The sequence below is a fragment of the Elgaria multicarinata genome, chromosome 12 (genome assembly GCF_023053635.1).
Source record: "Elgaria multicarinata webbii isolate HBS135686 ecotype San Diego chromosome 12, rElgMul1.1.pri, whole genome shotgun sequence".
Taxonomy (NCBI): domain Eukaryota; kingdom Metazoa; phylum Chordata; class Lepidosauria; order Squamata; family Anguidae; genus Elgaria; species Elgaria multicarinata.
This window is the reverse complement of record NC_086182.1, coordinates 21,946,328-21,969,127: the sequence shown is the minus strand read 5'-3', so window position 1 is coordinate 21,969,127 and position 22,800 is coordinate 21,946,328. Positions and strand designations below refer to the sequence as shown.

The 22,800-nt window shown below is 44.2% G+C and overlaps 2 protein-coding genes across 3 annotated transcripts in view; one reads left to right on the top strand and one right to left on the bottom strand.

The window, feature by feature from the left end:
• Nucleotides 1-1,964: 1,964 nt before the first annotated feature.
• On the bottom strand, nt 1,965-22,241 carry SIAE (sialic acid acetylesterase). The gene is made up of 11 exons (XM_063139620.1): nt 22,151-22,241; nt 20,084-20,180; nt 16,612-16,770; nt 15,343-15,518; nt 14,243-14,381; nt 13,421-13,604; nt 9,355-9,464; nt 9,124-9,257; nt 7,960-8,114; nt 5,320-5,515; nt 1,965-4,340 (listed from the first exon to the last, which is right to left on the bottom strand). The coding sequence occupies exons 2-11, from the start codon at nt 20,127-20,129 to the stop codon at nt 4,104-4,106; spliced, it is 1,536 nt and encodes a 511-aa protein (XP_062995690.1). The 5' UTR covers nt 20,130-20,180; nt 22,151-22,241; the 3' UTR covers nt 1,965-4,103.
• LOC134407698 (sperm surface protein Sp17-like) overlaps nt 22,207-22,800 on the top strand; it is an 87,367-nt gene continuing 86,773 nt past the window's right edge. The window contains exon 1 of one of the 2 annotated variants that reach the window (XM_063139622.1): nt 22,207-22,321. The gene's annotated coding sequence lies outside the window, so the exon portion shown is untranslated. The remainder of the gene's footprint in view (nt 22,322-22,800) is intronic. The other variant, XM_063139621.1, reaches the window with a different exon arrangement.

Genomic DNA, 22,800 nt, shown 5'->3' with positions numbered 1-22,800 from the left:
AGTCTATAGGAGATAATTTGGGAGGTCCAGCCCCTTCCTCAATTCTCCTCTGATCTTCCCGCTCAAATTTTCTCTTTTCCAAAGCAATTTGTTCTACCTCTATCTCTCGATCTTTCTCTCTTAATCTTATTTCTGCCTCACGATCTTTTCCCTCAGCCTTTCTTGTTGTTCCAACTCAGCTCTCTTCAACTCTCTATCAGCCTCCTGCTGTTTTAATTCTCTATCTCTTTGTCTTATTCTTTCTAATTCAAGTTCTCTATCCACTTCTCGTTGTTTCAATTTCTCTCTTTCTAGCTCAATGTATTGAGGAGACATTTCTACAGCCATTTGCCTCAGAGGATTTACCTCAGCTTCACTCGCAGCATGAACTTTGTAATATTCTATAAGAGCCCATTTCATCAACTGACTTTCCTTCAGTTGGCAAATTTAAACTTTTACATCTGTTTGTCAGGGCCTCCTTCTTCAACCCTAAAACCTCCATGGTTATCAGAGACTTAACCTTAATAAATAAAATGGTACTGGGAATTATCAAACGAGGTCAGGAGTGTTAAACTTGATATTATATAATATGTATCTCACCACAGACAAAAATATCCTGACAGAGAATTGTATCAGCTAAACCTCTGACTTCGATATTATTTCACAGTTAAGGACCTCAGAGGTGCTTCACAGTAACCACCCAGAGTCCTGTTCACAAACAAAAATCCTTTTTGACTTCTGTCACTACAACTGATGAGTCTACTTCGGATCCTGCAGCTGCCACCACTTTATGTGCCACGACACAGGCTCTTTACAACAGGCCTGTCCGCGGACACTCCCTGCTCAAGCTAAGCGCCTCCACTTTATGAGCCTGAGGTAAGGGACAAACACCACCTTTCTACAAACTATGTGGAGAACGGGTTAAACAGGAATAATTTCAGGAATAAAATAATGCGCTGTGAATTATATGTGCTGATGGTGAATTAATGTCAGAATGGGTGTTATATGTATATAACTGCAGATGATAAATGCCAAGGAGACACGTGGGATTTTTGTGGTAGTAAAACAAACTGAATAAAAAATTATTTCAATGTTCACAAACTTTGTTTCATAATAAAACTTTTCAGACCCTTGTTAAAACCTCTCATCCAATCCCTTCTCTTTTCTCATACACGCTTTCCTTTCTCTCACCCCTTCACTCTTGAACTTTCTTTATTATCAGGATTGTTTAATATACACCAACTATCTGCACACTACACTCAAAAGACAACTCTCTTTACCCTGATCCTCTCATTCTCCCTTGAACCAAAGTACTTTAAAAACACACTCCCCCTTATCACCTCAGTCATTCCCTTATATATCCTCCTCCCCCCTCCTAAGATATTCAATCTCCACCCACTCAGGTCAACCTTCTAAACACAATAGACTACAAATCGTAGACATACATTAGGGAACTGACTTGTGGGGTGTAACGCCACAGACAGTTCATATTAATCTAAGGCAGTCTTCCCCAGCTCGGTACCATTCAAATGTTTTGGACTACAACTTCCAGAATTGCTGATCATTAGCCATGCTGGCTGGGGCTGATAAGATTTGAAGTCCAGCATCTGGAGGATACCAGCTTGTGTAACGCTGATCTGCAACAATAAATCCCTTACCTTGAAACTTCCTACATGCAAGCCCTCCTTGGGGGTTTCCTGGAAACCTCTGCTTGGCCTGTGGGAAACACAATACTTGACTAGATGGACCTTTAGCTTGATCCAACATAGCCATTACGTTCTTATACACCTGTTGGTATTAGAGAATGCACCTAAGAATGCAATTTTTGTGAACCGCCCAGAGAGCTTCGGCTATTGGGTGGTATAAAAATGTAATAAATAAATAAATAAAATAAATAAATAAAATTGGTGAAGTGACATTAGATCCTACATGTTCTTTGTTCCATGGTGAATTCTCAGCAATGCAGATTTCCAGACAAGAGTGGATTGATTTTAATAAAGGCCATTTTAATCGTCACTTTAAGTCACCAAGAAAAAAGGCCAACTTTAAACCATGTTTCCAATATTCTAATTCTGATATTTCCTCAACAAGCACACATACCAATCAGTCAATGTCACAATAAAAACACATTAAATCCCTTATAATCTGAAAACTCACATCCCATGCCTTTCTTTTTACTCCTAACTAAACTTTACTGTGTTCAACAGGCATTACTTCCAGGTAAGAGCAGAGTTGTTTTTCCCCTATCATGAGCAAACACTAAGGTTCAACCCAAGTTGTATCCATGTTTTTGGTTGACAGTAAATATTCAAAGTTTGAATAGTAACAAGAAAAATGTATATGACTTATTGCAGAATACGCCCTATTGTAGAATTTATATTATAAATGTAATATATAAATGTATTATAAATTATTCACCTCAAAGGGGGACTATGCTTGGCTATTCTCTTACAGAGAAAATCAGGCTTTAATTCAATGTGTCTGTCAGAGCTTCACGAATTCACTTTTAAGAGTATGTAGAATAACATGCTTGCTGTTGTTAAATCTAACGCTTTTAAAATTTGATCTAAGTAGTCTATTTTTTTTTTTTAAAAAAATCCTCCCTGTTCCTAGATGTGCAAGTTTTTTACAACTCTTTTAATGTGTAGTTACATTGCACGTTTTGCCTTTGCCTTCTTCACTCTGGCCTCCATCCTAATTGAGGATGAGACCAAGAAATAGTACCTTGCTCACAACTACCCTACAAGCCTGTGACAAAGCTAGTTTTCCAAGGGCAAAGCTCAAGCCTTCTACTTGCTCTGGAGCCATCCAACATCACAGAAGTTCATCACAAATTGAGAACTAAGATGCTCATCAAATAGTCCCTCATCCTCATTCAGTGTGACATTTCATATAGAAATGTCTATTGAAACAGGTTCTTTGGGGAGGGAGGGGATCTCGAGATTAATGTTGGAGCAGACCACAGATGGGAAATCAAACCATTATTTGTTTGCACATGGCCCTTAAGTTGGGCATCTGTTCTTCCTTCACACCTTTCTCAGCAGGTCTGGCCTCTTGTGTATTAATTCAAATCCAGTGAACTTAACAACAAGAGCAAGCTGTTCCTCCGTTTCTGCTCCGGTTAACATGATAGAAACAGTTGCAGCTTGAGTGCAAAAAGACTGACTCGCTGTTTCTTCTAAAGCAAACACTCCAGCAGTTCCTCTCGAGGGATGAAGTCAAGCTAATCAGGATCCACAGCTGGAGAAACTTCCATGGCTAGCATTTGGTTGTAGCCGGAGATTTTGGCAGCGACAACTGGACAAGTAATGCACTTCCTCGTAGTTCCTTTTTAAAGCAGATGCCCGGTGACAAATGGGCATTTTAATACAGAAGGTTGTCTGAGTGGAACTGAGTTGTTCTGCACGGTTAGTGCAGCACTGGTATTACACTAGGGGGCACAACGGTTGTACGACTGGAATAAAAGCTACAAGTAAACCTGATTCAGCTCTATTCTAGAGTCAACCCAGCAATAGATTATATTGCAGTTGTCATGTTTTAGCTCAAAGCCCTGGTTCAAATTAGGCCTACTCCTAAACAGCTGCTCAGAAATAACTTTTTTGTTTTAATAGGTTTGCTTTGTTTTACCATGATGATGCAGGTCTTCACAACTTCACAGCAGACGGGGGAGATTTCTGAACTGCTGCAGCATCTTGAGAAGATGGATCTATTAAGCTAGTGGATGCAACGTACGAACTAGCAAAATTAAAGCCCCAATCTTAATGGACATTTACTTGGGAATTAGTCCCAATGCATTCAGTGGGGCTTACTTCTGAGAAAACTTGTATGGGTGGGTTGCCCTAGTTTCCAGTGCAATTCCTAGAACATGTTTTTACTATTAGAAAGGTTTGGGCAGGTGCTAAATGCAAGAGCTGATCCCCAACAGCAACCCATTCACCCCACATTTCTGGTGAATAAGCAGCCCCCCCCCCCATGTTACAATTTTTTCTGTGGAATCATCAGCATGAGAAGTTTACTACATTAAGAAAAATAATAATCTGCAGGTCTGTTCCTGCAGTCCTGTGTACTCTGGCTTGCAAGGCCAAAATATAGGCTGTCGGTCCATCTTTGGGTTATTGCCCTACTTAAGACACAATCCAACCAGGATTACCCTCGGAAAATGTAATAAAAGGAGGGGCCGGCAGTGCTTGCAGGTTGTAAAGGGGACAGAGTTTGTATTCGCAGGGCCACTCAATCCACGCGTAGCGCAGGCCGCTGACAGCAGCTGGGCAAGCCGGGTTGTGCAGAACCACCGAGGAGGAGGAGGAGGACACGATGGACACGGGACTCCACTTGCACATTGGCTGCTCAGAGCAGCAGACCTACCAGAGACAGAAAGACCATTTGATCAAATCCACCGGGCCTAGAACCCTAGAAAATAATAGTCTAGAATGGTGTAGCAAACTTTTCAGCTTTGGGCAAATGTGCCGGTTACCAGATTCAGGGGAAAAGTGCACCTATTATTATTATTATTTATTTATTTATATAGCACCATCAATGTACATGGTGCTGTACAGATAACACAGTAAATAGCAAGACCCTGCCGCATAGGCTTACAATCTAATAATCTTACACCTCATGTAGGAGGGCCATCGTCTTGGGTCTGCTAATGTTTTGATTTCTTTTGCCCCTTAAACGCAGCTGCTGAGGGCTGCAAATGCTATCAGAATGGTAACCCCAAGAGAAGGGATGTTTAATGTTTTCTCTCCACTGCTGCTTTTGCAGAGGGTCTCCTAGCATTACCAATGGGAAGGCATTGCACAGCTCTTCCATCTTTTCCTCCTTAAAGTTTTTTTTTTTCTGTATTAAGATAAAAGATGGAAGAAGCAGTGGGAAACATGGGAGGGGTTATGAGACGAAGACTCGTGCTAGTCCGAGAGCTCTGGCTACCGGTCGGTACAGAAATGTTATAAATAAATAAATAACGAAGTCTGGATCCTCTGTGAATGAGGCAGGGCAATGGCATATTAAAAGCCTCACCTAGAAGTGATCTAAAGCCTACCCTACACCCTCAAGGTTGCAATTAATCTCACTGCAATGGGGCAAGGTGGGAGGGAAGGAAACCATATTGACTTCAATACTAAAGTTTGTATTTTTGCAAAAAAGAAAAAGAAAAAAAGGCGTAGCAGTTCATCGAAACCTTCAACAGCTGTCCCACTGCTTAAGCAAGACAGAAAGTCAATATCTCTCATTCCTCATAGGCCAGAAACCAGACAGGCGCTGTTGGAGCCATCTGTGGGTAACATGGGGGACAGACCCTGTGCCCTTCCCATGTGATTCCACCCTCCCCACGGGTCTCACTTCAAATGTCTTGTTGTCTGAGCGGCGAAGCACGACTTCCTCTTGGTAGGTGACGTGAAGAGATGCATGTTCTGAATCCACCTCCACTTTCTTAGGGTACGGACCTTGGAAGACCACGCTTTTGTCATGATAAGCTACTGCCAGCGCACCAAGATGCAATCTGTAGGCCACATTCTGCTTATCTCGGGGGTGGATGCTGTGAAGCAAGGAAAAGTAATATGGGGCATGGGTTTTTACCTCCGGGGCTATGTGTAGCTCATACTCGTCAGGTTCACTGAGCAAGTGTAGATGTCTGGTGCAAAATGTGAACACCATTTTTTTTCATATCAAAAGACAAAACCCTCAAGGTGGCAGAGAAAAGTCATAGTTATGTGTATATACAGATGGTGTCTCATGATGGTCCAGGACCTTGCGGGGTCCAGGGCAGGTGCCTGCTGCTGGTGCAATGGTAAAAGCTTCAATGCCCTAAAAAAAGCTTCCTCCTTCCACCCCCCCCCCCCTAGACATTACAAGTTGACTTCTTGCTTCTGGGGCCCACCTATCGCCACATTCTTCCTCTTCCTCCTCCTCCTCCTCCTCCTTTTTAATAGCTGTCTTTATGCAATCTTCACGTCCTGGCCCTGCCTCTCTCTTCCTCTCCCGCTTCGTGCTCTCTGCTGTTCCGTTCTCCCCAAATGGATCCCCAAGACCTCAGTCTTGGGAATAGAATAAATTATGCAGCGCATGCAATAAGGAAGCGATAATTTATGGAATTAGGAAAGGTTTACTAGAGGGACTGCCCCTTTGCCTGGTCAAATTCTATCATGAACACCCTGCCTACGAATCAGAAGACTGTAAGAAAACCTCTCTTTCGCTAAGGCTTCTCCTCACCCTCCCAATCGACGCCACCTGTCTCTTTCTGTCCTCTCGCCTCTCCTCCGTGCTTCTCTCTCCCTTGTGCACGTCACCACCTGTCTTGTTTCTCCTGCCAGCTGTTTCTACTCCCCACTCCCACGGTAATGCTGCCCCCTTTGGCTGTTTCCTCCCCACAGGCACACGATGCAATACAGGATTCATCAAGCAGAATGTGGATTTCCTTGGTATGTAATGAAGAAAGCGACTCAATGTTGAACTATCCTTCTATTTGTCTGAAGGGCATTGCTCTAGACTCGAGATCCTCTTATGTTCTGGGCCAATGAAGCATCGTTTGAAGGCAGGCTGGACCTGGGTCAGTCTAGGAGGCACCACCCCTCCCTAGGACAGACAGGTCTATCTTAGCCACAAGTATCCACACAACATTAGGAAAACGCAAAAGTAATTCCTTGTCAGTGAACCATCCTAATTCAGGAGGGGTTCTGGACCACTGCCCTGCAAACAAATGAATACAGAATGGTGAGAAAAATGGCATAATCTCTCTGTTTGAAAGATAGATAGATAGATAGATAGATAGATAGATAGATAGATAGAGGTTATCGTGTAGAGGCATGACAGAATCACCTGTCATCCTCATCCTCAGGTCCAAATATCAAAGGCTATTAACTAGAACAGCAGTAGGCAACCTTTTGGGGCTGTAGGGATGCTTGGCAAATTGAGAAACTTTCCTCAGCACCACCACAAAATGTCTGCCATGGGATGCAAGGCAAAGAACAAGGAACCTGCCAAAAACACTGGGTACACAGCAGAAGTGGGGGTCTGAGTCGCAACACGCTGAAGAATTCCTTTGAACACACATTTTTCAGCACCAGCTGAACCCAATTTCACAGCCATCCCCTGCTGGTAAGAAAATGTGTTAATTAAAAACAAGAGGGCGGGATTGGGCACCTTCGCTGGTGACAAGGAAGGTGTCTAGGGGAGCTTTGGTCCCCATGAGCCCCACACTGACTACCCCTGAACTAGAGCAAGCAGGACCTTCAACAAAGTCTTGCAGTGCAGAGTGCTCCTTCGTATTCCAGCTATGCCCTTTTCCAGGATACTCCATTCCACCCATCCTAGAGTCAGCAAGCGTTTTGTACCTACTAGGCATACACAGTCCTCATGGGGATATTGGGTGTGTGTGTCCCCTTAGGGTTTATTTTCCTAAGGTTATTTTTGTACTTCTGAAAATCTCTGGCTTCCCCCCAAGCCTGCTGATTTCTCCCTGTTGTGTGTGGATGGTACCATCTCAGCTCCGTACGTAAGGATCCACACTCAGAGAATGCAGCCTTTCAAAGAGCCCGGTCCCGAATCATGTGGGGCTTTATAGGTCACGAGCAGCACTTCCAATTGTGTCCCAAGACAGACCAATAGCTAAAGATGTTGTCCCATGGGAGCCACATGAACCCTTCACACTGGCCCCAGTCAGCAATCTGGCTGCACCATTCTAGACCAGCCAAAGTTCTGGAACATTTTTCAAAAACAGCCCCATCATACAAATGACTGGTAACTAAGGCATGTGTCACCGTGGCAAGATCTGGCATTTCCAGGTAAGGGTGCAGTTGACACGCTAGCCTTGGCTGTTCAAAAGTGCTCCTGGCCACCGCTGAAGCCATTCACCACCAGCTCCATCTGTGTGGTCCCCAAAGATCACTCCTGAGGGAATGCAGCCCTTCAGAGCAAACAACAACAACAACACCAAAAACCATGTTGCCCAGCCTGGGGTTAAAACAAGTGATGGGGCATTACCTGCCATAGGGAGAATTGTCATCACCAAGATCTATGGTCACAGCCATGAAAGTATTCGGCATTTCTTTATTAGGGGCATAGCCATAGTCTGCCGTTTGATGCCATCGGATGCGTGGAAAGTGGTCATCTGTTTCCACACGGCGGTTTGTAGATAGCTGTAATACAGGGTAGCTGGTCAAAAGCAGCATTGGGCATTCCTATCTACAGCTGTGGATTTCATACTTGAGTTTCCAATCTGATCTATCACGCCGGTATTCTTGGTCGTACTTTCCGCACAAACTGGGTGGCAATGGCAATTGTCTTACAGCGCTGGCAGAAGCAATGTGGGGATGCTGATGGCAGGGTGGGTTGGTGGCAGAGTAGATGCTTTGCCTGCAGAAGGTCCCAGGTGCAAGCCCTGGTATCCCCAGGAAAGGCAAGTAAAGAATCCTGCCTGAAAGCCTGGAGTGCTACTGCCAGTCAGTGTCAACAATACTGGGTTATTTGGGCCAATGGGTCTGACTCAGTATAAGGCAGCCTTCTATATTCCTATGGCAGATATGGAGCCACGGCTGGAGTACAACACTCCTCCAAAATGGAAGGCCAAGCTTCTTCCAGAATGCAGAGAGGGTATTACTCCTGGACCTGCCATAGACCCTCGTATATATCCAGAGAATCTTAAAGTGTGTATGTGTTTCAGACCCACATTGGGATACATTTAACTTGGGTAGACATGCATGTTCTGATGCATGAATTCTGTAGCTGCCATTTTCCAAGACGGCTGCCATGCCGATGGGGAATACATGAAGGAGGCTCATTTTGGCTGCAAAATTTAGTGTGTTTTTTTTTTTTTAAAAAAATCAAGATGGGCACTAGCCACTGTTTCCACCTGTATCATCTACTAGATAGAATACTGGACTAGGAGCAGGAAGACATGGGTTCAAATCTCCGCTCAGTTAAGAAGTTATTACCAGATGCACTTTGGACGATCACTATCTGGTGGGGAGGTAAGGAGAGGGATCCTCTTGTTATTGGATTATTTGATTTATATCCTGCGTTCCTCACCAAGAACCCAGGGTGGCTAATCACCGGCATAAAACACAGTATATCCTGCATTTGTCCTCTGTATTTGACAGGGCCAACTAACCAGTCCAGCGCTTCTACCTTCACGCCACGGCCTCTTACCTGGACAAAGCCAAAGGGAAAATCCTCCTGAGTTTGCCCATCGGACCCTTCATGGAAGGCTTTCCGCCAGTCTTTAATGAGAGCAGGGAACGTACAGTTGTACAGATCCGTGTTCCTGAGGGTATTTGCTTCACCTGTGGTAGACACACAGAAGAGGAAGAAGTACAAATGTGGTAGGGACGGTGGCACCGTGCCTGCTCACTCCTTCCATCGGATGCAGGATTAACATACCTTGATACCAAATAACACCTTGGAGGGTCATGTTGAGAAGAGGGTGAATCATCGCATTCCAGAGCACTGAGTATGTTTTGGGGCCAGCGTTAAGGTATGATGCTGGAGTACTGCAACATAAGAGATGAGCCAGTTAGCAAGGAACTTACGGCATGTAGTCAAGGTCTGAGTTCTAGTGATTGGGGACATTCCTTGTACTGAAGATGTAAACAAAGACTGTGGGATATAGCCTTCTGCGACTTACGCTCTCTCTCTCATGTTTCTTGCTCTCCCAGTGCATTGCACGTTCATTACGCTGGGCCTCTTCAGCTGGCCGACTATCTAAAGAACTTGTCGGTCGCTAAATATCGTATTGCCTTCTCCAAGGCCAGATGCAATGTTTATTCTATTGAATTACTTCAGGGCAGATATGCTGGTGTCCCTTATCAGGAACGACGGTGCCCCTGTAGGAATACGGAAGTGGAGACGATGGAGCATATCCTTCTGTCCTGTAGCTTTTATAATCAGGCCCGCCATCTCATGATCACCCCATTGTTGAGCAAACTGTCCAGAAGTTCAGACAAATTTTATGTTAAGTTTCTGTTGGAAGATAAGTCCTCAAGAGTAACTTTGGCTGTTGCTAAATTTCTTACAGTGGCGGCCAGGATTAGAGCTCTTTGTGTATTAGACTAAAGTTGATAATAGCTCTAACTGTATGATTTCATGTCTGATTCTTGTGTTTGTTTGGTTGGTTGGTTTGTTTTTCTTTTTATGGATCTATGGATCGCAATAAAGAAGTATAGTATAGTACTGAAAGTGTGATTGGCCTGGAGCTTGCAAGTATGAAGAATAGATCTACACGATGCAGCCTACATCCTGACATCATTCTGGTGCCCTCCTGGCTCTCTGAGCTTGCATAACATTTATTTTCTGTCATGTTAAGTCTTGCCAGCTCTCCTGAATGTGACACACACTTTGTCTGTCCATACACCTCACAGAAGACACATGATGGATGCAGCAACCTCACTTGAAGCTCAACAGGCCTCGGTCTCATCACGGCCTGGAAGGTCTGCAACCTGGAAACACCATGGGGAAAATCCAACGCAAGGCCTACTTAGAGTAGACCCATTGAAATGAACAGGACTTGTTAGTCATGAGTAACTTGAATCCCATTCTTTTCAATGGGTCTACTCTAAGCAGGACTTAACTTGGATTTTGCTATCTATATGCTGCCTTGAGTTCCACCGTGGAAAAGAGGCTTCCAATTCACTTCAGAATCCAATATAAACTTCTCCTGTTGACCTACAAAGCTTTTCACAGTCTAGCTCCTTCCTATCTCTCCTCTCTCATCTCACACTATTGCCCCACTCGTGCTCTTCGCTTCTCTGATGCCACGTTTCTCACCTGCCCAAGGGTCTCTACTTCCCTTGCTCGGCTTCGTCCATTTTCTTCTGCTGCCCCTTATGCCTGGAACGCTCTTCCAGAACATTTGAGAACTACAAGTTCAACCACAGCTTTTAAAGCTCATCTAAAAACTTTTCTTTTCCCTAAAGCTTTTAAAACTTGATTTTATTCTGACCCTACCCAGTGCCTGTTTGCTTTCTCTTCCCCTCCTTATTGTTTTATTATGGTTTTATTAGAATGTAAGCCTATGCAGCAGGGCCTCGCTATTTACTGTTTTACTCTGTACAGCACCATGTACATTGATGGTGCTATATAAATAAATAATAATAAATAAATAGATAAATAAATAATAATAATAATAATGATAGAAATTTAACTGAGAGCCAACGTAGTCAGAGCAGGTTTTCTCACCCGAGGGTCCCCAGATTATGTTGGATTGCAGTCAAGAGTCAGGGATAATGGGGACTGTAGTTCCAACATCTGAGAACTCTAGGTTGGGAAAGGCTGAGTTAGAGAGCGCCAAATTAGGGAGATCCAGGTACAAATCCTCCCACAGTACCAATGTTCACTGAATGATCTTGCGTTAGCTACTCTCTGCCACTCTAACCTACCTCAAAGGGTCATTGTGAGGACAAAAGGAACAATGTATGTTACCCTGAGGTTATTGGGGAAGAGGGTGGGATATAAATGTAATCAATAAATAAATGGGTAAGAGTGAAGAGTGGTTTCAATGTGGTTTATTTGATTATCCACCCTGGACTCTTTTGTGTGGAAGGGTAGGATATAAATCGAGTAGATAAAAGCAGACCATGATGTTTATAGAGCTTGTAGAAGCAGGTTAAAAGATCTGTCTCCACACTAAATACAAGCATACCAAAAATTGACAAGCATCAAAAGAATAAAGTATGCCACTTTTTTTTTATTTTTACTCAGAACCATATAAAAGCAGGCTGCTGGTGGCACCATTTAGCTGTACCCATTGCATCAAGAGCCCACAGCAGTCTTGTTTTTAAAAGGTTGCAATTTGTTGGGGGTGGGAAGGGAAGAGGGCTAAACCACCCAGAGCGCTTCAGCTATTGCGCAGTATAGAACTGAAAATGATGGATTTAGAAATCAGGGATGTCAAACCACTCATCCCAAGGGTCAAATTCAGGTTTGGAGAAGCTCTGAGTGGTGGGCAGGGCAAAAGGTAAAGGTGGCAAAGCTAAAATCCCAAAATGCAGCAAATCCTATTTTAAAGCTCTTACTGCCAGTAATTAACCCTTGAGAGAGCCATGTTAAACTTTTAGAATGGGTGGAAAGATGCACGAAAGCCAGGATACCATGAAATAAATTAGTGTTTGGGGGGGAAGGGGCATGGCTTTCTGGGGAATACCAGAGTACAGGACATGGACCACAGGCTGGCCAGATTTGGCCCCCGGGCCTGAAGTTCTACACCCCCTGGTATAAATGGTCATATAATTAACATAAACTTGTAAAAGGTGGACAACCCACCTGAAGAACAAGGGGAGGAGCATGATGAATGGCTAATGCAGTATTTAACTTGCTGGAATGTCACAAAGTCAGGCTCACAAAGAGCCAACTGTGACTGCTCCTTGGAATCTTAGACTTGTCTTTACCCTGACCTGTCCTGAGGATAAACGAACAGGGTTATTTTTGTCTCCCACTCTCCTAAATCAACCAATTTGAGAAATATATTAGGGTACATACACCTCCCTCATTTCCACTATGCTAAACCGAGAGAACTGGAGCAAAGCCCTCACTGCTAACATGACCAAGGTTGAATCCTCCCAAACTAGTGAAAAATAAGCTTAACTGAATAAACTTGTCTCGTGGAGTCACGGATCATGAGGACTGCAGGGGGAAATTGCTGGTGGCCAAGCTAAAGGTTATCACATTGCTCTCAGTTGTAACGGGTAAGATTGCCCTCTTTAAAGAGGTATAGTTTGAACAGTACAGTCACATGTTCCTACAGCAATTCTCAAATATTTTCATCTAATGCTATAAAGCAGAAACGTACTGAATCTACAGTAAATTAATAGCGAGGGAAAATCTGAAGGCGACGTGTTCAAGAAGCGTTCAGCGGAAGGTTATTCGTCACTGCCAATGTGTTAGAACTGTTAACTAGGCACACATCAGGCAAGCTCGGCCTTCCTTTGTTGGTTCCGAATGCAGAAGCAGGCGTACAGAATTCTTACCTGTCAATGTTAACCATTGATGGCAACTTGTGTGCTGCAGAAATGTCATGGAGAAGAGGTGATAGGGCAGGGGTCCAGATCCTCAGGCCCATGGGCCAAATTTGGCTCACCTGGGGGCAGCAGATGGCCCTGCCCACTTCCCCTTCCCATGCCCCCTTCCCCTTCCCATGCCCCCTTCCCTGGTTCCTTGGCTTTTATGCAGTACCCCCACCCCACCTTCTGAAATGTTGAAATGCAGCTCTTAAGGCTTAGCTATTGGCAGTAAGAGCTTGAAGCCAGGTATTTTCGGCCTTTGGCCCCACCTAATACCATAATGCAACTCCCACAAGCCTCTCTAAATCAGAATTTAGCTCTCCCCTCTGAAAGACATCCTGCACCGCTGTACTAGAGAATTCCCTTAGGCCAAAAGCATCCAGTTGATTGAGGAAACAGTCAAACATGTGGAAAAGAAACATGATTGATTGATTGTCATCAACCTCCCTTACCTTTCAGCATACTCAGAGATCTTGCATTCATGCAGTGCACTCTTGGACGACCAGGCCTCAATTGGCGTCCCTCCCCAGGAGGAGTCTATCAGACCTATTGGATACTTGAGCTTCTCGAACAAATACCGGCCAAACAGCCAGCACACAGCTGAGAAGTAACTGAAGTCTCCGTGGCCCAAGTTTTCTGTTCAATGAATTTTTAAAAAGCGTTTAGAACATTTAAAAGCTTGAGAAGTAATATAAAATGTTATGTTAAACACACTAATTGGTGTTTCCATTATCCCCAGCCAACATGGACTACAACTTCCATGTGGAAGGGGGTGATGGAAACACCAAGTTGGGAAGACTATTCTAAAAACATAAGACTGATGCTTTCCCCCTTTATTCATATGCAAATGTATACAGATTTGATCTATCAATTGAAATGCATGCAATTTATCAATCAAGGGATGTGTTGTGGTTTTAATCTCTACTTTTCCCTAAGAGGTCCAGAATAAAATTTTAAAAATCTACATTTTCCCTTGCCAGCTGAGGCAAACTGCTTGTAATGTTTACTTTTCCAAAGTTATACGCCTTCATTTTCTCATGTTAGTTCCACATTGAGTAGACCCACCGAAATGAATGGGACTTAAGTTACTCAGGATCTCAGATGTCATTTATCCTCAATTTCCCCTAAAATCTACTATAGGGTTTGAGAAGACCAAAAGTTTAAATCTTGCCTCACAAGCTAAACCGAAAAACAACAGACATCTATTTCTGACATCCACGTTTTAAGCCTTTGTGGATTGTTTGCTAGGAGTTTTGTGTAAGAAAGTCTCTTACCGGCTGTAGGAATGGACCACTGCAAACTTATTTCGGCAAGATCCTGCAGTTCCACCTCAGACTGGACAAGAGCAGCTGCAAATACACGCACAAGCGGATAGCGGGAAGCATCTGCGAGCTCCAGGCTGGCATTGTATATCTAGGGAGCAAGGCGGAGTCCATAGGATTCACATTCAAACCAAATTTAAAAAATATATTAAAGTGCTCTTTTAACTTTGAGGTTAGGTTATGTGCAAACCAGCTCATTTAAACAAACAATGGTTTAGCCTGTAATGCAGTGGAACCAAGGCTTCCAGGATCAAAGTGCTGGGACTTTTTTGATTAGTAGCTCATTTGCCACAGACACACCCATATCAAACTCTTCTGCTCCTCCTGAGCTTAGATGCAATCCTCACAGTAGCTCGGGGATGGGGTTGGGGAATGGATTTTCCCAGCAAGTATATACTGTTGTGAGCCATTCCTGGTGTAACAGAAAATAATTTGCGGTGACATTGGTCTTGAATGGGTAATGAAGACCTTTCAGCTTTACAAAGGACCTGCTCCTGGCGGAGATGAAAACGGCTAGAACTGGTTTGTCGGCTTTGAGATACAATGTTTGTCCCTGGTCCTGGGGTGGGAGTGGGTGGGGAGGGGGAGGAACTTCTGGAAAATCTTGAGCTGGTGATCTTATGCATTTTGGGACTATGTAGTGTCCCTCCTTTTCCCTTTCTCATGAAATCTCTGGACTCTCCAGCCAAAGTCTAGCATGCTAATCACTACACTGTCCTTTGGAAGGGCTTCTGAATACAGAACAATCTCTATCAGGATAGATAGTGTGTGCGTATCCTGAGCGTGCATCACATGCAGCCCTTGGGGCCAAAAAGGTGGTATACTCCTGATGCAGATTAACACAACTGATGCAGTTCTGGATCTACCTTTGAGGGGGTGGCTATACGGAGTGCCTGTACTTCAAAATTTACCACTACACCACTGTGTTTAGCTAAACAAACCATGGCTTTGTGTTATGTCTGAATCCAACCCATATCAACCTTTTCTTTCCCAGTCGAGCACATGTTCCAGCTCAGAGTGCCTTCACTGCACTCTCTGGGAATGTGGCTGACCTGTGAAACAGTCATCTCCATGTTACTTTGTCCACTGCAAAGCCAGACGTCTCCAAAGTAGACATCATTCAACGTCACATTCGTCACCTCTTCCCTGTGGTACTGCTGTATCTCTATTTTGTAAGGGCCACCTTGGGACATAGGACTCAGGACAGCTCTCCACATCTCAGAGCCTCCTGAAACATTTAAAAAATAAAACAAAAACTCCAAAGATCTCAGGCTCGTTATCTGTGAGAAACTATTCCAGGGTAATATACATATCTAGGTCAAGTTAAGTTTTGTTTGCTGGATCAGGAACGTGCAAAGAAGATGCAAATCACCACCAAAATCGTGGCTCCACCACTGAGAAGGCCTGGTTCTCTTGCAACTGTCCTCCCAATCTCACATGAGGATAAGGCAGAAAGCAGGGCCACCAAGGTCAATCTCAAAGGCTGGGAGCAGGTGATTTCAGAGGGGACCTTGTCCTAAGCCACTTTGGACACAATCCTATGCATGTTTAGACAAACAAGAGTCCTGCAACTCCCAGCATTCCCCGGCCAGCCATGCTAAACATGCACAGATTTGCACCCTTAGGGCTTTAAAGGTAAATGCCAACACTTTAAACCGAACCTGGGAGGAAATGGGAACTAATGCCGATGCAGTAAGGTGGGCCTGATGCCCTCCAATCTTTAAGCGCCAGACAAGTCTGCCAGCAGCATTTCGCATCAACTGAAGTTTCTGTGTTATAACGAGGACATGGATAACTGATGCCAAAGCTATCTGCTCAAGGAAGGGACAAAAGCTGGAAAATCGGCTGAAACTATTCAAAGACACTCTTCGCCCCCATGATCTGTGCACCCAGGGAAAAGTGCTTCAGCTATTGGGCGGTATAAAAACGCAGTAAATAAATAAAATGATGGGTCAAAGAAAACCACCCACTCCAAGCTACACACCTGCTGCTTTGGGGGTGTAACACCCCACCAACAGGTCAAATGTCCTCCCCTAGAATGCCATAACCTCTGATCAATGATAACTCCACTGAAAGCTTAACTGCACACAATTAATTATCTGTGCTTCTATGCTCTCTTCCTGGGATCCTTGCACCCTGCTGGCTGTTTGGCCAGAAAACAGGGTTGGGTATTACTGTTAGGGAAATATAGTGGCACCCACAGAGGCATGCAGTTATAGCAGAGAGGAATCCACATGGGAGTGGTGCCATTTAGGTGTGTGTGTGTGTGTGTGTGTTGGGAGTAATGAGGAGCAGGTTAAGTATTTTATTTCATTTATTACCTTGAATCTCTGCCATTTTTTTCACAACAATCTGATCGTTAGAAACAGTCACCATTACGGTGGCACCAAAATCTCCGTAGCCCCATATAACCGCCTGGCTTGGTTCCTTCTGCAATACCATGTGATCGGCATAATAGGAGGCCAAGCGAAGCTCTGCACCTGGAGTATACAAAATGTCATGACATTCCCGTTAATAGTTGTGGCCTCTTCCAGATTGCTCCTGGGGTGCATCTGCTGTGGCACGCGCAGCCAATCCACAGTTAGACTTTTCTGACTGCAAAAAATAGCTCTTGCTTTATAACAGGTTGCTAAGGAAGCTTGTTACTGAGAAGAGGAACTATCCTCAGAAACTTTACTTTTGCTCTCCCTTGTTTTGTTTTTACCTCTCAAGAAAATATGTCAGTTTACACGCCTGCCAGCACTGCAGTTTTCCCCCCGAAAGCACACACAAACATGCAAACAGGATTGTTTTTTCTGTTAATTCTGAATATAATTGTTTTTAGTCTTCCCCAACTTAGTGCCCTCCAGATGTATTGGACTACAAGAGAGTTTCAAGACCAATACACCTGGGAGGCACCAGGCTGGGAAATTTAGGTAAATACGGATAAGGCTAACCTGCTTGGGTAGACTGAAGCAAATATTGCACCCTATTTACCATGCTTAAACTACCTTACTATAAATACAAGGGAATGGTTAGGTAGTGGCTAAAACACTAATGGCCCCTGTTCAGAAGACACCTTAAACCACAGCTTTAACCATGGTGGTTAAGCCAGAAAGCTGGGCTGTGTTCAGAAGACACCTTAAACCATAGCTTTAACCAGTGTCTAAGCCTTATTCATTATGGTTAAAGCCGTGGTTTAAGGTGTCTTCTGAATGCGGCCTGGCTTTCTGGCTTAACCACCATGGTTAAAACCATGGTTTATGGTGTCTTCTGAACAGGGTCATTGAGAGTTATCATAAAGTTGTTGGGTTTGTTTGTTTGTTTTTAAAAACCACCGCTTCTAGTTCTGTGTCTTTAATAGCAGCCTGGCAGAAGTTTAGCAGGCATGTCATGGCGATAAGAGGAGAAAAGTTTCACATGCTAAATGTCAGATGTTGTGAAAGTCACTGTAGCCGGAGCTTAATAGAGACAAACAGCATCAGGAACATTAGCAGATGTTATTTGGAAATAAGCTGCTTTTTCCTTTTGCCCAGAATTAGATTAAGGCAAGCTAAGACAGAGCTTTTCCTCAAACACTTCTCTACTTATATATGGCAATTCCAAGTTAAGGGTAAATCCAAGAGTCAGTTTAGTGGTTAGAGTGACTAGGGCAGGGCAGGCAACCTGGTGCCCTCCAAATATTTTGGACTACAGCACCCATAAAGCCCTGCAAGCATGGGTAATGATTAGGGATTACGGTATTTGCAGTCCAAAACATCTGCAGAGCACTAGATTGCCTACCTCTGGACTAGGACCAGGGTGACCTTGATTCATATTCCCAGTTGGCCATTAAATTGACTGGGTGTCTCGGGGCTGGTCACTATCTTTCAGCCTAAACTACTTCTCAGGGCTACTGTGAGATAGACAGATATCCCTCCTGCTACCAACTGTCACTGCTGAACTTTTGCAACTAAGAATGTAGTGCCTGAATTAGCTTTGCTTCCCCCCCTCCTCCCCCCCTCCCAATTCCCATTCTTTTTGTGTCATTTTTTTTTAGATTGTAAGCCTGTGGGCAGGGACTGTCAAGAAATATTTTTGTAAGCATCCTTGAGAGCCTTTTTGGCTGAAGGGCGGGGAAAAATGCTTAAATAAATAAATATGTTGGTCTGAGCTCTTCAGAGGAAGGGTGGGGTAAAAATGTAAAACAAAACAAAAACCTTCTCTTTCTAGCATGGCAATCCTATATATATTTACTTGGGACCCAGGTCTCACAGATGTGAGCACACCCTGTTCCACACAAGTATGGATTAGGATCACGTCTTCAACAGTACTCAGATTAGAAGAGGAAAGAGGGTGGCCTGGCCCCTTACCTGTTGTGATGCCCCCTAAGCTATTATTTTTAGATTGTTACAGAAGAAGCATGGTTTGGCTAACACTGGGGGGAGTCAGGCGATGTGGCTTTGAGCTCCCTTCCTGACTTTTCCTCCCATTATTCAAGTATGGATCCTTACTATTAAAATGAGGGGTAAGAATACTGTTTTTAACTCATGCTTAAAAGATGGTAATTTCTGCAATGAACTAAGCAGCCACTGCTGAAAGTTACAAATTAAAAGTCTTATGTCTAAAAACCTATTTGTTTCTCTATACAGCTGTGATAGCGAGTTCTTTTTGACTCCTGCAGTGTGGAGTTCTGACACACAAACATGTGCACATGAAAAATTAAGGAAATAAAAGGAAAATGGGGAAAATGTACTATTTAGACCCGAGTAGAATGGATAAGAATGTTAGTGAGAGTGGTGATCTTGACATTTCATTCAGTAATACTCTTTTGGCTTATAGAATTTCCAGTTGTTGCACAACTGAACATATATGAACGTTATAGAGAATATGCAATAGAAAGAAAAGGGGAGGCAAGCGGGTATTGAAAATAAAACGATTCAGTGCTTCTTTTTTTCTTTCTTTTTTTTTAAAAAAGGAGAAAATTAGCTGCTGCATAGGAAGCCGGAAGCCTGTCAAAACGTAGTAGCAAAAAGAAAACGGGAAGAAACATTCACAGGAGCAAGAGAAAATGATTAAACAGACCTCATCCAATCATCTTATCAAGCTTTCTGCATCTTGTGCAGCTGCCTACAAGATTGGGAGACTGAAAGCTGAAAACATACTTAACAGAACGGGAGTTACTGAACTTTTAACTCAATGGAACTAACTTCGGTGTAAACATGTTTACGATTGTACTGTTAGGGAAGCCGAAAAATGTTGCACCATTAAGAGGGAGAGAGATGAGAGGGAGGGAATGCTCCAGGAATCTAGCTCCACAAAACTACGGTAGCTTTTTTAAAACAATATTTTCACATACGTTTTTACTGATTTTAAAAATTAAATTTCCCCATAAAAGAGAAAAGAACATACTTAGCAGCCAAATCATACCAACACTTCCTCTTCCGTATTTCAACAAAAACGGCCGTTCCTAAGTGGTTTAAAATACTCCCATTCTCGCTCAAAACGTAGCACAAGACCTCCTTCCCTGACTAGCTCTAATGATCCAAGTTACTTTGTTTAGAACTGCTTCAGTGGCCCCGTTCAGACAACACGCTAAGCACGGTTTAGCGTGTTGTCTGAACGGGGCCCATGTTTCTTAAGCGTGGCGAGCGACTTCCCACCAGCGGAAGGTCGCTCAGCTGCAGAAGTGGAGGAAAATCGAGCAGCCAGTGGCGACGTAATCCTACACCTTCCCAGCTGGCTCTTGGCTCTACGTTTATGCCCCATGGAAAAAAAATCATGCTTGCCTATGCGCAGCCGCCCTCCCCAACGCTGCCGCCTCTCCACACTCACCTGCGGTCCAAGCGGATACTAGCAAGAGCAACCAGGAAGCCGCCATCGTCCCACTGACAAAACAAAGGCAGGAAGCAACATCACGTAGCTCTGAGAGCTGAGAATGCCGAGAGTCAATAATTTAAAGAGATAAACGTTATTGTGACCTCACAGTGGGCTAGTCTGAGTCAGGAGGAAAACAGAGGCCGAAGAACAAAAAAAGGAAAGAAACCACCCCCGTTCCTTATAAGCTTAGGATGGATAAGGCAAAGTGCCATTTAAAGGAATGACTAGCGAGCGTTAAACTATAAAAGGCCTCTTGTGCCATTCAGCCATGCTGTTGCATGCCTACTATTGCAGTTAGGCTGGGGTGCAAAAGGCTGTGTTTGGCTTCTAAATCTGCCCCCACCTCCTCATGACTGTTCCTCAGCACCACAACCTGAAAATCTGCTCCCTAACATTTGGAGAAGGGCTTCAGGAGAAGTTTCTGATACAGAGCAAAGCTCCGATGATGAGCATGTATAAATGTATTTTTGTGCCTCTTGAGAAGTTCTTTGGATCTTGATTGTGTTCTTTGTATTTAAGGTATCTGATGAAACTGCATGACCCGATCTTACATGCACACATACACTTACCTGTGAGTAAGCTCCATTGAATTCAATGGGACTTACTTCTAAGTAGACATGTATAGGACTGCACTGAGAGATTTTCTCCTTCCCAATTTCCAGGTAGGATCTCTTAATGGTCTCTTCACTACTATGGGTAAAATTCAATATAAGGCCTATTGAAATGGATGGGATTGAAGTTAATCATGACTAACATCCCATTCATTTCAATGGATCTAGTCTAAGTAGGATTGCTGAGAGTGTATTCTGTGCCAAATGCAAGTTTGCTTCTATGTAACATTTCTAATGTCCCTAAGATCAGCCAAATATTTAAAAAATACTACACGGATACTATATTTTGACGTTTTCCTTTTCCCTTCTACACATAAAAATGAGGTTTTGGTTTCCACACATTTATTCAAAAAGTAAGTCCCACAGATTTCAAGGAGTGCAACTGGTAGCCAAATGGTATCCTTGTTAATTGTACTATCCTTGATTTGAGCGGTACGTATTCCCAATTAAGTGAGTATATGAGTGTAGTCTTAAGTCATCCCCTACTTTACACAGTAAACCTATTTGCTGCAGATACATCTTTATGACATATAAATATATAATACATGTCTAGTTGGGACCTTGGCCCAACAATTGCTTAGAGACATAAGTACACGAGTGTTTCAAGATAGTTGTACACATGTGTATGCCATCAGGTTATCAGCCACAGAAGGAAATAGCAGCATAATGCACGTTGCAGCAAAGGTGTATTGGAACTGCACGCCCTTCTTCCCAAAGGTTTTCTCGAAACAAACATTGACACCCATCTTTAAATACCCACATGGAACTCTAATCCAATCAACGGTCCCCATACATGTGAACACAAATGTTTAAAAGATCGGCATACGCATAGGTATCATCACACATGTATATCACGTTCACATCTTCAGTTTCTGTACAGAAACTGAATAAGCATAGGGGATAGAGGGCCACAACAGCAATGCCTGTCCTTGACCTACGCTGTGATTGGCCAAAATGAACTTCATGACTTTGTGTGGATTTGAACCTGGCTCTCCCCAGGCCTTGGGTGGCATTTGAACCACTATACTACACCAATATTTACTAACCAGGCCTAGACTGGCATTTTAACCGCTATACTACACTGACATTTATTATTGATTTATATCCTGCCTTTCCCAAGGTGCTCAAAACAGCATACACAACCCCCCATTTTACCCACACAACAATCCTGTGAGGTAGGTTAGGCTGACAGAGACTAGCTCAAGGCCACTGAGGGAATGCGAACCTGGACCTTCCCACTCCTCAGCTGACCAGGCACACTGCTTTGCCCCCCCCCCCCGTCCACTCCCCACTGAGTGACGTAGCAATGGGCTTTAGACCCTTATGTTGAAACCCCGGATGTGGCTGAGAGGCCCGGTGCGTGTGTGACGTCACCGCCGCCTTTTTGTGACGTCACCCTGCTCAGACCCACCTGAGGGGTTTGTTCACTCCCGCTCCGCCCTCAGAGTCCGAAGTCAATGGGCCCTGACTAGACGTGTGAGGAGCCGAGGCTCCACCGCTTTGACCAAAAAAGGCTTGGCCTTGCCACCTCCTCCTTCACTGGCGTTGTCGCGAGCTTTCGAGATACAAAACGGCCGACAAGGTAAGGCTGGGCTGAGGTAATTTATCGAGGGCGGCCTCAGACAGAGCCAAGCCGGCCGGCAGTTGGGAAGGTTCTGTATCTGAAGGGCGGCGCCGTTGTCCAATCGGTGGGCGGCTCGAGGCGCGAGCGGGCGGGCCTTGATCTGAACGAGGAACTCAGGACTAAGCAAAACGAACCAGCCCAAGTCTCGCTATTTTGACCCTCCCCGCTTGCTGTCCCATATCGAGTTGCTAAGGCAACCAATAACAAACGGTGCTGTTTCCTGCTCTCCCCCCACCCCCCATGGAAGGCCTTGCTGGGAGGGCGAAGCGGGGATTTATTATCTCTCCTTTTACCTGCTCCCCGAAGAAGTTGAGCCCCACTGGGACGTCAGGTAGGGGTGAGGGGGCAGGGCAAGAGCTGGGCTTCTTTGCGCCAGTGGAGGCTGGTGGCTCTTACGTCAGTGGGGCGGTGAATCCCCTCTGGGTTTGAATCAGAAC